The sequence below is a fragment of the Pipistrellus kuhlii genome, unplaced genomic scaffold (assembly GCF_014108245.1).
Source record: "Pipistrellus kuhlii isolate mPipKuh1 unplaced genomic scaffold, mPipKuh1.p scaffold_m20_p_13, whole genome shotgun sequence".
In the NCBI taxonomy this organism is placed as follows: Eukaryota; Metazoa; Chordata; class Mammalia; order Chiroptera; family Vespertilionidae; genus Pipistrellus; species Pipistrellus kuhlii.
Genome location: NW_023425438.1, coordinates 13940074 through 13957065, shown reverse-complemented (window position 1 = coordinate 13957065; position 16992 = coordinate 13940074). Strand labels below are relative to the sequence as shown.

Below are 16992 nucleotides of genomic sequence, written 5' to 3'. Positions count from 1 at the left end.
TTTATAACATTTGTAATAAAATTTCAATTTTGTTTTTCTACCTTAATTTTGTTTAAAAGATATTCTGTTATAAATGACTTTAAGGTTTGTCTAAGAAAGCAGGATTTGAAATAGAGTCTAAGGTAAAATTAGAGTTAGTAAAGCAACTTCTGGTACAAATTCTTTTTTGGAGGGATGAAGAAGGAGAAGAAACTAAAAGGAAAAAAGTTAAATAGTATTAGCTTGGTGACAATGGATTTAAGTTTTCAGCATTGAGTCTCTTAGGATTAGCAAACTATGATGTAATTCGGCCTCTTTACAGGTAGGAAATAGAAAGGATGGATCTCACCAAGTATCATTGGTATAAAATAAAATCTAAACACAACTCAGCTCTCAGGACTAGAGATTAGTTTGATTAACATTCATTAAAGAAAGGTTTCTAGCCCTAGCTAGTTTTGCTCAGTGGATAGAGCGTCAGCCTGTGGACTGAAGGGTTCAGGTTTGATTCTGGTCAAGGGCACATGCCTGGGTTGTGGGCTCGATCCCCAGTAGGGGGCGTGCAGCAGGCAGCCAATCAATGATTCTCTCTCATCATTGATGTTTCTATCTCTCTCTTCCTCTCTTTCCTTCTCTGAAATCAATAAAGATATATATTTTAAAAAAGGTTTTTACTATCTTTATAAGAATAATAAAAATAATTATCGTATAAATGAGAATATCTGGCAAAGCATGGTAGAATGTTAGTGGTAGAAAATTGTCAAAAATAAGGAGAGATTCCTAAGTAATGAAACCATAAATGGTAAAAATAAAAGTAATGAGGAATATCATACTTTTAGTAATAAGAGGCAAAATGAGAAAAGAAGTCATGTGGTACATGATATGGGTCAAGTACTAGTAAATGAATGCTTCCACAGGATATTTCCTGACAAAAAAAATAATTTTGATTCACCTAAGTTAAATAAAAGAGGGGAGAGGGGAAGCAGTATTTCTATATGGCTTATTAATACCCAGTGCCTCATAGTAGACACAATGGTATTAATAAATACTATTAATAAATATTATGTATTAATTAAATAAATAAAAGGACTGCAAACTAATATTAAGCACAAGCCCAAGAATTAATAAACCTTTAAATTAAAAGTAGAAATGTATTTGGGTTTTCAAAGGTAGATTATTGATTAGATGCAGTCTTTATATACAGAGAGACATTGCTATAAGAATTTGAAAGATTTGACAGATAGAAATATAAGGTTAAAAAAGAAACTAAGACATATCCTAAGCAGTAGAGCTTAGCAACACTATGCCATCTTACCAATGTCCTTCAAGTAACCAATGGTGACTCATGGTAGCCACATATTTCCTTTAAAAGGATGGACTAGCCCAACCAGTGTGGTTCAGTGGTTGAGCATCAACATACGAACCAGGAGGTTACAGTTCAATTCCCAATCAGGGCACATGCCTGGGTTGTGGGCTTGATTCCAAGTAGGGGTGGGGGGAAATGTGCAGGAGGCAGCCAATAATGTACTCTCTCATCACTGATGTTTCCACTCTCCCTTCCTCTCTGAAATCAATAAAAAATATATATATTTTTAAAAAAGGATGGACTAAAGATAGCTCTAGAACCACACATCACATAAGTTATAATAGTAAGGAAAAGGCCAGGGTACACTTCAATATTATGGCTTTTGGATCACACCAATGGCCTCATGTTTATCATTATACTTCTTACTAGAAGTCTGGTGCACAAATTTGTATACCAGTGGGGTCCCTCTGCCTGGCCTGCAGGATTGGGCTGAAACTGACTCTCCAATGTCCCGCTAGGGGTCCCAGATTGGGAGAGGGCACAGGCCAGGCCGAGGGACCCCACAGATGCATGATCGGCGCTGGGGAGAGACACAGGAGGTTGGCCAGCAGGGGAGAGACCACGGGAGGGCTCCAGGGCATGTCAGATCCACCCTTCTCAGTTCTGATTGGCCAGACCCCAGCAGCAAGCTAACCTACTGGTCAGAGCATCTGGCCTCTGGTGGTCAGTGCACATCATAGCGCCTGGTCAACCATTTGACTGTCTGCCCCCTGGTGGTCAGTTCACATCATAACAAGCGGTTGAGTAGCCTCAGCATATCATACTTTGATTGGCTGAATGGCCAACCAGTCGACCAGACACTTAGCATATTAGGCTTTTACTATATAGGATTTTGCCACATGAGACAATAATTTCCATAACTGTCTTAAGATACAAAAGTAGCCATCACATATCCAGGTACCTTACTTAGTCAAACACAAAGATCTGTAGGAATGTAGTCTAAATAGCTTATTGACAATTTTGTTTATATAAGACCACAGTTGTCTTATATGAATATATACAACTGCTTCTACCATTAAAAAATACCAAATTACTTCACATTTGATAGGCATGACCAAAAACGTAGTGTTGAGGCCACCTCTCTCTTTCCGTTCGGTAAGTTCTCTTACCTTGAGAGGTGGTACTCTCCGCACTTGGAACCTGTCCCCTCTACTGAGAAAGGGCTGTGGGGAGACTTGAAATGGCTGCTGGTGCTGGCGATTCTCAGTGACGCGCGGCCTCTTCTCCCCGCTTGTAGGGGCCTCTTCCTGGGTGAGAGATTTCCTCTTGAGGCTTTCTGGGCTGTGTTCAACCAGAGCTGGTGAAGGCTCTTTCATAGTGGCCTCCTGCGGATCTGCTTCTGTGATGGGCTTCATTATCGGTTTCTCTACTCCAGGACTCTTGGGTTTGCTTGGAGACTTAACTGAAGCTTCTTGGCTTTCATTTTTGTTATAATTAGAAGCTGTAGTGAGATGATTCTCTTTCTCAGATTCCTGTTCAGCAGAGGCAACTGGCTTCTGCCCCAAGACATCCTCACCCTCTGGGCACTTGATGGGGAGAATGCTGCTACGCTCATTTGTATCGCTGGGAGAGGAAAGAAGGGGCTCTGAGGATTCGGGGTTTGGCTGCACCTTATCTCGGCTTTCGTGCTCTTCTTTTCTGACTGGGGATGGCATATGCACTACTTCTTCTTTAGATTCTGCCTGGGGAATTACAGGGATTATACTGACAGGAGGGACCTCTGAACGAAGCATGGATTTTGGTAGCTCAGCCGAGGATTTCTTTACATTAGGATCGCTGGGTGAAGCTGTCAATTTCTTTGAATCCTCAAGGCTCAGGCCGGAACTGAAAGGTGGAAGAAAGAAATATTCTAGTTGAGAAATAGCCCAAGTTATTGAAAGCATTATGAGATAATGGTATATGGCAATGTCTAGAAGAACCTGATGCATAATAGGTATCCTTCTTATATTATCTTCATCAGCAGCATTATTATTATTACTGAAGGTTCTGGAGCCAATACTGACTAGCCATGTTATATTAAGTGACTAGACTTTTGTACCTCAGTTTCTTCAACTGTGTACTGAGGTTAATCATTTGATAGCATTATTATGACAATTAACTAAGTAATGCATGTAAAATACTTAAGATTAGTACCTAGCCCATAATGAAAGCTCAATAATGTTCATTATTATTATTACTTCCTGTTTTAAAGGGGCCACACTATCTAGAGACATGCATCACGAACTATCCTCAAGGGAAGTGAAAGAAGGCCATGACCTACACACCCTGAGATTGTGGGTTTAGACTGGATCAACTCTGCTCTGCAGTTATCTATAGAAAGACTAGCTCCTAAAACCTGAGGCCCTAAGGAGATAATAGGAGTTGGCTGTCAATGTTCTCCAGAGGATGAGAATTACAATTCTGAATTTTTGGAAAGCCTATTTAATTTACTTGATATAGCTCTGTAATTCTGATATCCAGTGCCTCTAAGCTATTCTGGGAGTGGCCAAGTCTGGCCTGGCTAAGAACTAGGCTACTCTGTAGGGTTTGCTAGGGACTCCTAATGTTTTAGAATGTTGTTTAATAGGAAGCACTGGAGGTTCAGTGGTCGAATTCTTGCCTTCCATTTGGGAGACCTGGATTCCATTCCCAGCCTACAGGTTCAGTTTCTGGCCTATATATTCTAGAATATTGTTTAACAGGCAAAAACAAGGCAACCCTCCTTGGTGACTTCAAATAACCTGTACTGCACTTCTGAGATGAAATGGCTAAGGGCAAAACTGGACAGTAATCAAAAACAGCCCTTCTGTAAAAGCTGGCAAAAAGAGCTAAATACTGAAGGATCCAAGAACTGCCGTAATGCTCTATCTGCCTAATGAGGAGAGAATGAACAATATTTATGGAATACCTGGTATCTGTAATGATTATCTAATGTACACATAGCATCATTTCTATAGAACTCAAAACTCATACCAAGAATATAGAAAATTCAGTATATGAGACTCTTGATCCTAACAGGAATCATTTCCTAAATGACCATGAAGAAGATGTCAATGAATATTACTTGGAGATAAGGAAGAGAGCCAATAGTTCTCAAGCTGTGGTATGGAATCTCCTTAAGGGTTCCCATTTAGGTATGCAAAAGAAAGGGAAATTAACAAATAAGACTGGGTGTTCAATCCTATTTCAAACAATACAGCTCCATTGTCTCCTATTTCAATGTTCCCCCCATTTAGACTTCATCTGGATTTTTATTAGAAAAAAACTGATTTAGACTACAGCTTCTTGAGAACAGGATTTATATATTGTTTCAGAGTGCCTTCTATAAAGGAGAGGCTGTTTAATTAAACATTGGATATAACAGTCCTTATTACAGGATCCCTAGAATTCTTTAGTGATTCATATTGTGAAATTAAAAGTATTGCATGAACTATATAAAACTTCAGTATTTTTATATTTTATAAAAATACTGGGAGAAAAGCCAATCTACTTAAAGAGACTTTAATTCAAGATCATTAAAATCTTTTTTTTATTTAAAGAAACCATCCAACACAATGGCAATGTTTTACGAGTTAAAGATTATGACTAATCCAACTCTGTGTACTTGAGAATCGTAAAGAGAAAAAAATTTTCTCAGGAAAGAACTGTGAAAATATAGAAGGAAATTAAGGACTACATTTTCTGGGAAGGTAATAAGATGAAGCACCACATGACAGATCCTATCTTGATATTACCTCTGACCATAGTAGCTTTCAAAGAATTGCTCTTTCCATGGCTCTACTTTTTTCTCCTTCTCAATTTCTTGTCGAATTCTCACCTGCATCTCAGGTGTAAACTCACCTATAAATGTAAAAAAATATATATATACATATTCAATAGACATGCTGTTTGCCACTTTTAAATATTTATAAATCATGGAAGACTCATGAAGGAATCAGAATACAGTATTGTGAAAGCAACAAAAATGTGCCCAAATTCCTCACTGTAAAGTATCCAAGTGCCATTAAGAGCAATAAAAACACGTGTACACCACTCCATGTAGTTTTCAGTACGCAGCTGAGGCCAACTGGGCCTCTTCTCTGGACTTTCCTTGTAGTACCTTCCTGTTACTCCAAACGTATTTTCCCTACAGATTTCTTTTATCACGAATCTTGATTCTGTAATTGCTTTCCACTAGAAAACGCTCATGAGTTTTCAGTAAATAATGCCACTGAGCATTTTATTTTAAAGTTCTGTTTTTTCAAGGCAACATGTGCTTTAGGATTTTTATCTCTAACTGCATATTGAAATGCTGTGTCCATTAGAGGCATTTGAGATTCCAGTAAAAACATATGAAGTTACTTTGGACTTATCAGTTTTCTAATAGTACCAGTTTATTGCCCTAGAAATGAGGCATGCAAGATGCCAAAGACCAGCTCTGCATATGCCATTTATTTGTATCAACTACCAACTACCTCAATCCTTCCCACTCCATCAGCAGAAAACAGTCAATATGCTTGGTAGGCCGTCTTCAAACTCATGGCTCAGAAAGGTTTCTCCCTTTTATACTCTTATTAGTAGCATGGTGCACGTATTTGTGCACACTGAAAGGAAATTAATTAGAAGGAATAATTTAATGTCACTATAATTAGAAGGAATAATTTAATGTTTTTAAAAGGGCAAATGGTCTGAAAAGACACGTCTCCAAAAAGGACATAAAGATGAAAAATATATACAATAAATTAAATAACAATTTTAAGCCCTGGCAGGACCAAATAGTGTGGCTCAGTGGTTGAGTGTCAATCTATGAACAAGGTGTGGTAACTGTTTCCACTCCTGGTCAAGATACATGCCCAGGTTTCAGGTTTGATCCAAGTGGGGGGGAGGGGCATACAGGAGGCAGCTGATCAATGATTCTCTCTCATTATTAATGTTTCTCTCTTTCTGCCTTCTTCTCATAAATAAAAAAATATATATTTTTTAAAAGCCCTAGCAGAGTGGCTCAATTGATTGGAGCATTCTCCCCAACACCAAAAGATTGCAGGTTTGATTCCCGATGAAGGAATGTACAGGAGGCAACTGATCGGTATTTCTCTCTCACATCACTGTTTCTCTCTCTCTCTCCTCTCTTTGTCTCTAAAAATCAACTTAAAAAACAACAACATATCCTCAGGTGAGGATTAAAAAATATAATTAAAAAAATAAAGTATTAAAAAAAGTTGTTTTAGAGAAAGAAATGCTGAAGCTCAAACACCATCCTCGAGTAATAAAAACAAACTCATTAGAGTGGGTCCTAGCCATCAGTAGTTCGAAAAACACCACAGATGACTATAATGAACAGCCAAGGTTAAGAATTGCTAATATTGCCGAAACCGGTTTGTTTCAGTGGATAGAACATCAGCCTGTGGACTGAAAGGTCCCGGGTTCGATTCTGGTCAAGGGCATGTACCTTGGTTGCGGGCACACCCCCAGTCGGGGGTGGGCAAGAGGCAGCTGGTCAATGTTTCTCTCTCATCGACGTTTCTAACTCTCTATCTCTCTCAATTCCTCTCTGTTTAAAATCAATAAAAAAAATATTTAAAAAAAAAAAGAATCACTAATATGACTGATACTGTGTGTTGTCCGAATGCAATAAATCAATCGCTCTTTTATACTTTATAATTTACTCTCAGTAACTTTGTTAGATCAGAATTAAAAGCAAGGCATACATGGTAAACCAGTGACCACAAGCAGCAATTCTAAGTTATAATCTATTATTTATTAAAACCTCTGACTGCCACTAAACTATACACTTGTAACGGTAAGTTTTACAGTATGTAAACATTTTTCAATAATGCTGTTTTTTAAGAAGTCCTTAGTGATTCTTATCACTGTTAGTTTTATTGAGGTTGGGCAGTAATAAAGAGGTTATCTCCACTGCTTACCAAACCGTAATTCATAGCATCATAAAATAACTAATTCTATACTTTACTTTTAGGGAGCTTATTAGAATTTTAATTTGAATTCACCTAGAATTACTGAATCAGAATGTTTGGGAATAAGGCTTAAACATATGTACTCTTTAGTTTCCCAAGTGACTTTAAACCCTTAAAAGAAACATATTGTTGAACTCCATCTGAAGCCAAACCTGAATACATAAGTTCCTGATAAAAGTCTAGCAATGTATTTCATAAAATAAATGAAATAAGATAGCTAGTTTTACCTTATGGAAATACCTTGTCCTTTGCCTCCCCAAAGTGCTCCAATACCCTCTGAGGCACCAATATGTCCTCAGAGCAGCTCGAAGTGCATACACATGAAGGAGACAAGGTGGAACACTTACCTTCTGAGAGTCTTTCCTTCCAGCCCTGAGCTGCTGAGGTGAAGAACTCATTGTTAAGGGCTGAACCATTTAGCCTCATCAGACCATCTGGACCAACCTGGGTCAAAGAGTAAGCCAAGGAAAGCTTACAAAGAAAGCCAAACATTTCATGTGGAATATGACTTTTTTTATTTTTATTTTTATAGAAAAGAATGCATGTACATTCAATTTTATAGAAACATGACTATATCATATTATGCTGCTTATTATGAACACTACTTTATAAAGTAATCTTTTTTCTAAAAAAATTCTTTCCTTTTTACCTCTTTTCCCTTCTTCCTCTTTCAATTCCATTCCCCATTGATTAATTATTCTAAAGAGAAAACATCTGCAAAATTCATAAGAGTTTTTCTTCTGAGAGGTTTATTATTTGTTTTATAAAACTGTGACAAAGTTACATACACTGCTCTGAATCTCACTTGGTTCAGGAATACATTGTGAAAGTCTCTCCACAAGTCCACTGGTACAGTTTTAGCAACTTTGTAGTACCTGCATTGTATAACATACCTCACCTCATTTACCAATTTCCTATGCATATATTATACAAATACTTTGTTTCCCATGTTTTCCCATAATCAACAAAGCTGCAAGGGTAAAGATGAATATACTAGTGCTTTTATTTCTGTGGGATAGGTTCTGAGAGCAAAGAAATATTTATGTTGCCGAAACCGGTTTGGCTCAATGGATAGAGCATCGGCCTGCGGACTCAAGGGTCCCAGGTTTGATTCCGGTCAAGGGCATGTACGTTGGTTGCGGGCACATCTCCAGTTGGGGGATGTGCAGGAGGCAGCTGATCGATGTTCCTCTCTCATCGATGTTTCTAACTTTCTATCCCTCTCCCTTCCTCTCTGTAAAAAATCAATAAAATATATTAAAAAAAGAAAAAGAAATATTTATGTGTTATTAGATGTTATTTTCTGAAAAGGCTTAAACAATTCACATTTCAACTAGAAATATATGAGTATACCTTTTAACCTGTAAATAATAATACGAAGATGCTATTTAATTTTTGCCAACCCAATGGGTTTGAAATGGTAAAAATTTCCTTTATCCTGCCTAGCATGTTGTGCATCTTTTTGTACTTTCATTGAATATTTCTATTTGCCATCTTGTAATATGCCAATTCCCTATCATTTGTTCATTTTTCTATGAGGCTGCTTATTTTTATTATCAACTTGGGAGAATCCTTTACTATTCATAGTAAAACTGTCATGTCAAAAATATTTCACCCAATCTGTCTATTGACTTGATTTGTGATGTCATGATGTCTTGCCAAAGGTTTTAAGACTTCTTTATATTACAGATTTTTTATTTCCTGTCCTGGTTTAAAAGCACAAAATCTTATTTAAGGGCATAAAACACAGTATCTGAAAAAAAACCTGGATGGAAAAACTTAATAAAACTGCCATTCTCCCTAAAGTTAATATCTACATTCCTATAAGAATCCCCATGCAGACTTTCTTATTAATAAAATGACCTTAATATTCACATGAAAAAAAATAACAAAATTGAGAAGGGGGCAATTGTCTTTTTTTTTTTATTGCCTTTTCAATTGCACCTGTAAAGTATTGTACATACCACATGTAAATATATAGAACATATAACACAAGTGGTATTTCAAACTGTAAGAAAAAGATGGTTATTCAAGTATCTAGTTTTAGAACAACTGGTTATTCAGTAGAAAATAAAGTAGAACCCCAATTTTGGGGCATTATAAAAATAATTCTAGATGAATTAAATACCTAAATGTTAGTTTGAAGTAAAAAACAATTTTTTGAAGAAAATTCAAATAACTACTTGGACATCCTGGAGACTGAGTTTATAAAGGGGAAAAAAAACCTCTCATCAAAATGTCAAGATTACAAATTACATAAAAATATTCTTATTTTTTTGTTTAGTACCTTTGATATCACTTTCTTAAAAAATATGTATATTTAATTGATTTTTTTACAGAGAGGAAGAGAGAGGGATAGTTAGAAACATCGATGAGGGAGAATCACCGATCAGCTGCCTCCTGCACACCCCCGACTGGGGATGTGCCCGCAACCAAGGTACATGCCCTTGACCAGAATCGAACCCGGGACCCTTCAGTCCGCAGGCCGACGCTCTATCCACTAAGCCAAACCGTTTTCGGCATACCACTTCTTTATGGGTATAAATAAAAAGCTATTTTAAAAAATTTAAGGAGTTCAAAAGGAGATGAAGGAAGCATTAGAATGGTTATAAAACTGCTTCTGCATGAAATTACGCACCTGTCGATCTACCTCTGGAAGCAGTAAAAGCAGTCGCTGTTGGCAATCTCCAGGAAGGACTGAAAAGGTGTGCTTGTTGATCAGTGCTCGAAGATTTGTATTAACCAGAATGGAATCTGGTGTCTCAACATCAATTTCAGCACATTTAGTCCTTTTCATTTGCCCTACAAAAATAAGAAAAAGAATCATTTGGGCCTCCTTCAAATTCCTGTTTATATATAAACTACAGCATGTTCTGCAATGCAAATAAATAAATAAATAAATAAACAAATAAATAGACATCCATAACTGTATGTATTTTAAATGTCATATTATGAAGAAGGTAACACTTAAGGCTCTTAGAAATTTCTTCTAAGACTAACAAAGCAAGTTTTGTTCATTCATAAAGGATAAAAAAATATAATTTATCTTCTGTGCAAAAAATAGACAAGGTCTATAAAATTGAATCTTCTGCCATAATAAAAGTACATTTTATGTATGTTTGAGAACTGGATATTTCCCAAATAGAATTGAGGAAGTTTATGATAAATAACATATATACTAAATTTGATTTAAAAAAATAGAAAAATTCAAATCTATATATAAATTATACTGAGGCCCTTGTTCTCTTCCCATGAAAATTTTTGATGCTCAACCACTGAGCCATGCTGGCTGGGCCAAATAACTTTTCTTTTTAAAAATTCTTAATTGAATTTATTGGGGTGATACATCCTATATAATAAAGAGGCAATATGCAAATTGGTCCTCATGCCCTCACATCATAAGATGGCAGCCCAGGGGAGGGCAATTGGGAGCTACCAGGCCTGTCTCACCCTCTCTACTATGATCCATTATATCTCCAATTCTGGAACTTTTCTGGTAGTCTACAGACTTAAGCTGGCTTGTTTATTACTGGCATCTGCTACTCAGCTCTGTGAAATACCCATCCAGTTTTCATCTTTCAAAGTTGCTGACATTGCCTACCCATCTGCTATCTCCTTGTTTTCTTTACCCTTATGGGTTTAAGCTTTTGTATTTCCATATTCTCATTTTTGTGGGATTCAGAGGGAGCAGGAAGAAAAATGTCCCACTTGCCAGGTTTAATTATAAGCCCTTTCTGTACAGTTAATAAAACGTAAATAATGCCAGACAAAGCAACTTATGATCAGAAAAATAAATAAACCACAAAGATGGCCTGATAACAGATCTTATTCTGAATAAAGTTTGGTAAGGACAGGACAAGACAATGTTCAAGACCTCATAAGTGAACAGGAAGTAAAATTAAGCCATGTAGTGATGAATTTCAGATACTGCGCTGATAAATTATTTTGATAAAAACATCAAGTCTTTGTAAATTAACTTACTTGTGTGGAGTCTGTCAGACCTTTGGAATGACTTCTTCCCCAGCCCTAACAAAGGATTTTCCACTTTAGCTGATGAAGAAAAGCTAGAGTTTGAGTTCTGGGAGCTGCTTGACTGTCCATCAGATTGCTTTCCTTCCCAAACTGCTAGGGAAAAATATATAAAAACTGGTGACATTAAGGTTATAGGTAGAAATCATTTAACCAAACAATTAAACCATTCAACACTAACTAAAAGTAGTTATGTATGAGGCAAGGTAACCTTGCAAATATGTTTTGAGTGTGAGAATTAAGCCTCAAAAAAAAGTAAAATCCTGCCCGGTTGGTGTGGTTTAGCAGTTAAGCGTCAACCCAGGAACCAAGAGGTTGCTGGTTCTGTTGCTGGTTTGATTCCCGGTCAGGGCACATGCCAGGATTTTGGGCTTGATCCCCAGAGGGGGGCATGCAGGATGCAGCCAATCAATGATACTCTTCTCTTATCGATGTTTCTATCTCTCTATCCCTCTCCCTCTCTTTAAAAATCAATAAAAAAACATTTTTTAAAAAGGTAAAATCCCTTATTTCCTCTCAGCACATTATTGCCTTTTGGTGGTAAATTTCCTTCCTAACATAAATGGAAAGTTCTGCAAAATACAGTTTAAATCTGGCAGGCTCATATAATTAACTGGCATCAAAATGAATTGCATAATAAAATACAAAGTCTACATCCAAACCAGTTTAGATTAAAAACAAAGTAAGCAACAACAACAACTCTAAAGAACTGTAGATCTGTCCAATGGAAATTCAAAGGCTGCATATATGTTTAGTAAGACCTTTTCTTTTTACTTTTTTATTAAATATATTTTTATTGATTTCAAAGATGAAGGTAGAGAGAGAGAGAAACATCAATGATGAGAGAGAATCATTGATTGGTTGCCTCCTGCAAGTTCCACACTGGGGATCGAGCCTGAAACCGAGGCATGTGCCCTGACCAGGAATTGAACCCGTGATCTTCTGGTTCATAGGTTGATGCTAAACCACTGAGCCACGGCAGCTAGGCAAAACCTTTTCTTTTTAAAGGAGGTAATTTGTGAAGAGTTCAGTTTGAGCATCTTTTGGAAACATCAGCTTTCTAAGGTTATTGATCAGCAGCTTCCAAATATTACTAAGACATCTTGGAAGTTACATTACTCATGGATTTCATTCTAACATACAAATCCCACTTATATATTTCTTAATAACTGCATGAATATTTGCATAAATTTTATGTTTACCTTGGAAAGATTTACTATAAGTCAATGATTTGGCAGTGTAAGAATTATGTAAATAAATACAATAATTTAAAAATAAATGCTATAGTATACAGATCGGAAAACCAACATGAAACTACCAGGAAAAAAAACTTCCATTGATTAAAGATTAAGCAAAAAAAAAAAACCAAAATAAAACAAGACAACCAAAACCCCCCTCAGAGACAGACAATAGTACAGTGATTATTAGAGACCAGGAGACAAGAGAGGGTAATGTGGAGGATAAATGGTGTGGAAGGAGACTTCACTTGTGATAGTGAGCACACAATACAATATACAGGTGATGTATTATAGAATTGTTCCTATGAAACCCATGTAATTTTATTTTCCAATGTCAATCCAATAAATCCAATTAAGAAATAAAATAAAATAATAAAAGTAAAGAAGCTTCCATTGAAAAGACTCTCCCATCTACCTACCAGATTTGGCAGTCTCTACCTACCAGATTTGGTAGTCACAGAGTCACTGGCAGCTTTGACAGCCTTCAGAGAGAGATGCTGACTGGAGGAGAGGGCCATACTTGGCCGGCATTGCTGCTGCTGCTTCCGCTGCTGCTGCTGCTTTAGAGCCTAGAAAGAGAAAAAAGACAATCAGTTTTAGTAATATGAAAAAGTAAATGACTTATTAAGCAGTAAAGAGCATGCAATTTTTTGCTATTATAAACTTTAATACAAATATTATTCTGTGTTTTTATGTATATACTAGAGGCCTGGTGCACAAATTTGTGCACAAGTGGGATCCGGCTGGCCTGCTCCATGGACGGTCCATAGGGCAGGGCCATCAGGGGGAGGGGGGGCAGTGGGCAGTTGGCTGGCCCCACCCATGATCAGGGTGTTGGGGGTCAATCAGGGGTGAAGCTGGCCAGGGGGAGGGACAGACTGGGGCTCAGATGAGGCTGGTTGGCTGCTGCAGTGCACATCATAGCCACCAGTCATTCTGGTCGGTCTGCCGTTATGGTTGCTGGGCTTTTATATATATATATATATATATATATATATATATATATATATATATATATATATATATATATATATATTTTTTTTTCCCCCCTTAATATTAGTTCTAAAATGTTCAACTGTTTAGTTATGGGGTGTATATTTTAAAATTTTAATAAATAAACCCTGGCTGGTATGGCTCAGTTGGTTGAGGGATTACCAGTTCAATACCAGATCAGGGCACATTCCCAGGTTGCGGGCTTGATACCTGATAGGTGGTATTCAAGACAAAGCTGATCAATGTTTCTCTGTCTCATTCATGTTTCTCTCTCTTTCTGTCCTTCTCCCTTACTCTTTCTTTAAAAACCAATAAAAACATATTTAAAGAATAAAAGAAATAATTAAGTTTTAATAAATGTTACAAAATCTGTCTCCTAAGTAACTATAATTTATATTCTACCAACAAATTACAGTAGCCATTTTCCCACACACTTGCCAATACTTGATATAATTAAGATTTTTATAACAATCTGAGAATTAAAGTAGTCCACTATTTTCATGATTTCTTAACTACTAGTGAGTTTCTATTTATTGACCATTTGCATTTTAAAAAATCAAAAGCGAATTCTTAGAAAAGCCCAATAAAATAGACAAACTATTGGCTAGTAGCATTGAGGCAGGGAAGGGGGGAGGGGTGTGTGATTCTATATAATAAAACCCTAATATGCAAATCAACCAAATGACAGAATGACCAGTCACTATGATACGCACTGACCACTAGGGGGCAGACACTCACTGCAGGGGATGTTCCTGGTGGTCAGCGTGTTCCCACAGGGGGAGCGCTGCTCAGCCAGAATCCAGGCTCATGCTGGTGAGCACAGCAGCTTGGCAGGACCCTCTCCAAGGCAGCACACTAAGGAGCAGTGAGCCTGGCTGTGGGACCAGTCACTATGACATGCACTGACCACTAGGGGGCAGACACTCACTGCAGGGAATGCCGTTGGTGGTCAGTGTGTTCCCACAGGGGGAGTGCTGCTCAGCCAGAACGCAGGCTCAGGGATGGTGAGCACAGCAGTGGTGGCGAGAGCCTTTCCTGCCTCCGCTGCAGCACTAAGAACCCCTTGGCGGACATTCCCTGAGGGGATCCCAGACTGCGAGACAACACAGGCCGGGTTGAGGGGACTCCCCCTATCCCCCATGAATGAATGTCATCCACTGGCCTCTAGTACATTATAAATGAACAACAATGAAGAACAAAAAAAGTGACATATAAAAATGCTATGTGTAACTTTATACCAATATTTGAAAAAAATCAGGTGAAATGGATCATTTTCTAAGAAAAGTAAATTTCCAAATTTGGCTCCACAAGCAGAAAACCAAGAGACTAGTAAAAGCAGATAAAGTAAAATTGAAATGCTAGGAAGACAATTTTAAAGAGTGAGATTTACAGAATTTTCAAGAAAAAGATAAATTATTCAAAATCTTAGAAACCTAGAAAAATACAGGATGTTCCAAAAAATGTATACACACTTTGAATAATTATTAATTCCAATAAGTTAAATCTGAAAAGAAAGAAACATCAATGGAGCTATCAGCTGTTGAAGTGTATACACTTATGGCTGTGGGGGGGAGGGGGACACCCTGTAGAGAGAGCTACACAATTTAGTTTAGGATGTTAGAACAATCTTGATTCCAAAATTGTTTCTGGATAGCACAAAAGAAAACAACAACAACAACAAAAAACCTCAACAAAATCCAAGCTAAAATCTTTTCTTTCCCTAAGCTAAAATCTTAAAGAAAATGCCATAACATACATAAAAATATATAACAATCATAGTTTATTTTAGAGAGCTAAGTATAGATGAGCATAAAAACCTAGCCCAGCTGGTGTTGCTCAGTTGTTGATCAACTACCTATGAACCAGGCGGTCACAGTTGGATTCCCAGTAAGGGCACATGACAGGGGTGCAGGCTTGATCCCCAGTAGGGGTCATGCAGGAGGCAGCTCATCAATGATTCTCATCATTGATGTTTCTATCTCTCCCTCCATCACCCTTTCTCTCTAAAATCAATAAAAAATAAATCTAGTCGTGGAATTTTATATATTACTAGATTTAAAGAAGAAAGCCACCTGATTATCTCAATAAATGTTGAAGAAAACAAACCTGAAAAACTCAACAACTATTCATAATTTTTAAAATGAGCACATACACAAACAAAAACCTCTTAGCAAATTAGGAACACATAAAATGTGATCAAAAGAGTATATGCCACAAACCAATGACTCAGAGATACATACATTATAAAGTACTAATTGGGAAACTGCATGAAATTTCTCCTTAAAAGAACATAATGTCCTTCCAAGAAATTTTTAATGGCTGCCAGTCATGCATTTTTAATGTAAGAGATTATGCTTCTAATAAACAGAGACTACCATAATTACCTGCTTTAGTGCCTTCTTGCTGTGCTTCTGTGATGGAGATATGACTTTACCTGCTGGAATTGTGGGTGATGGGCAACCTGACTGGGGAGAAGATGGCTGTGACAGTCTAGATGATACTAAGGGGGAAAATGACAATGAAAAATTTGTTATCAGAGTTGATATCAAGCACCATGCCTTCCCCAATCATATTCTGCTACCTGTATTAAGAACTGTGACCAAACACTTTTGGGAAGGATCTTCTTTTTGGAGTTCTACGGCAAACAGCCTCCCTTTTCAGTTTATTTCCTCAGAAAGCTCTAGTGAAGGATGATAGGATGGGGAAGGGGTGGATGTTAGTATTCATACCTTTTCATTCTTTAATTTTTCAAAAGAATTGATTGAAGAAACAGGAAGCAGAATGTAAACCATTAGTCACCAAATTAGATAAACTTAGAAAAGATTCTAAAGCCTGTTGGACAGTATGTATGTTCTTAAAGTAAATCTAACAACATGATACAGTGGAAGAAACCTGGGTTGATAGAATACCTCCCGGTTTTCCTTATCTTTAAAATAAAGGCAATAAGGCCATTCCACCGCAAAAACTCTAGTACAGCTTCAATACTGCTATTTCCACATCTCTTAAACCAATAGTTTTAGCGATACTACGGTGAGAGGACATTTGAGGATTTCCCTAATGGAAGCAATGTAGGTTGACAAATGTAAACAACTCTCTCCTTCATTACTAGCTGTTTTATACTCCAGAGCTTAGCCCAACCTCAGTCTTACCCTCCAAGAGCCTATACCTCTTAAATAAAGCATAACTGATCTTTGTTTTATAAAGTTTAACAGTGCATTATCTATGATGGGACAAATTGTTGATTCAGACCCCTTAACAATAAAAATAATCACTACTACTAGTGATGACTTTAAAGAGTGCATGGGTAGGGCCCCTAGGCCTGGCTGGCGATCAGGACTGATCTGTGTTCACTAATGCCTTCTCCTTTAATAGTAGTTGGAAAAAGGCTTAGTAGCAAAATGGAATACCATAGTGTGGGCTAAAGAGCTTTAAGATACCGAATCAGGTATGTTGGTAG

The 16992-nt window shown here is 37.2% G+C and overlaps 1 protein-coding gene across 14 annotated transcripts in view; it reads right to left on the bottom strand.

Annotated features, from left to right (window-relative positions):
* ASXL2 (ASXL transcriptional regulator 2) overlaps positions 1–16992 on the bottom strand; it is a 79354-nt gene that overhangs the window by 7203 nt on the left and 55159 nt on the right. For 10 of the 14 annotated variants that reach the window (XR_006741390.1, XR_006741388.1, XR_006741396.1 and 7 more), the window contains 7 exons: positions 15920–16035; positions 12985–13111; positions 11257–11400; positions 9914–10077; positions 7623–7719; positions 5056–5161; positions 2452–3166 (listed from right to left, as the gene is read on the bottom strand). Coding sequence is in view for 1 of the 14 variants with exons in the window: in XM_045580621.1 (XP_045436577.1) it covers positions 2452–3166; positions 5056–5161; positions 7623–7719; positions 9914–10077; positions 11257–11400; positions 12985–13111; positions 15920–16035 (1469 nt within the window). In the remaining 13 variants the exon portion in view is untranslated. The other 4 variants (XR_006741399.1, XR_006741389.1, XR_006741391.1 and 1 more) reach the window with 4 other exon arrangements.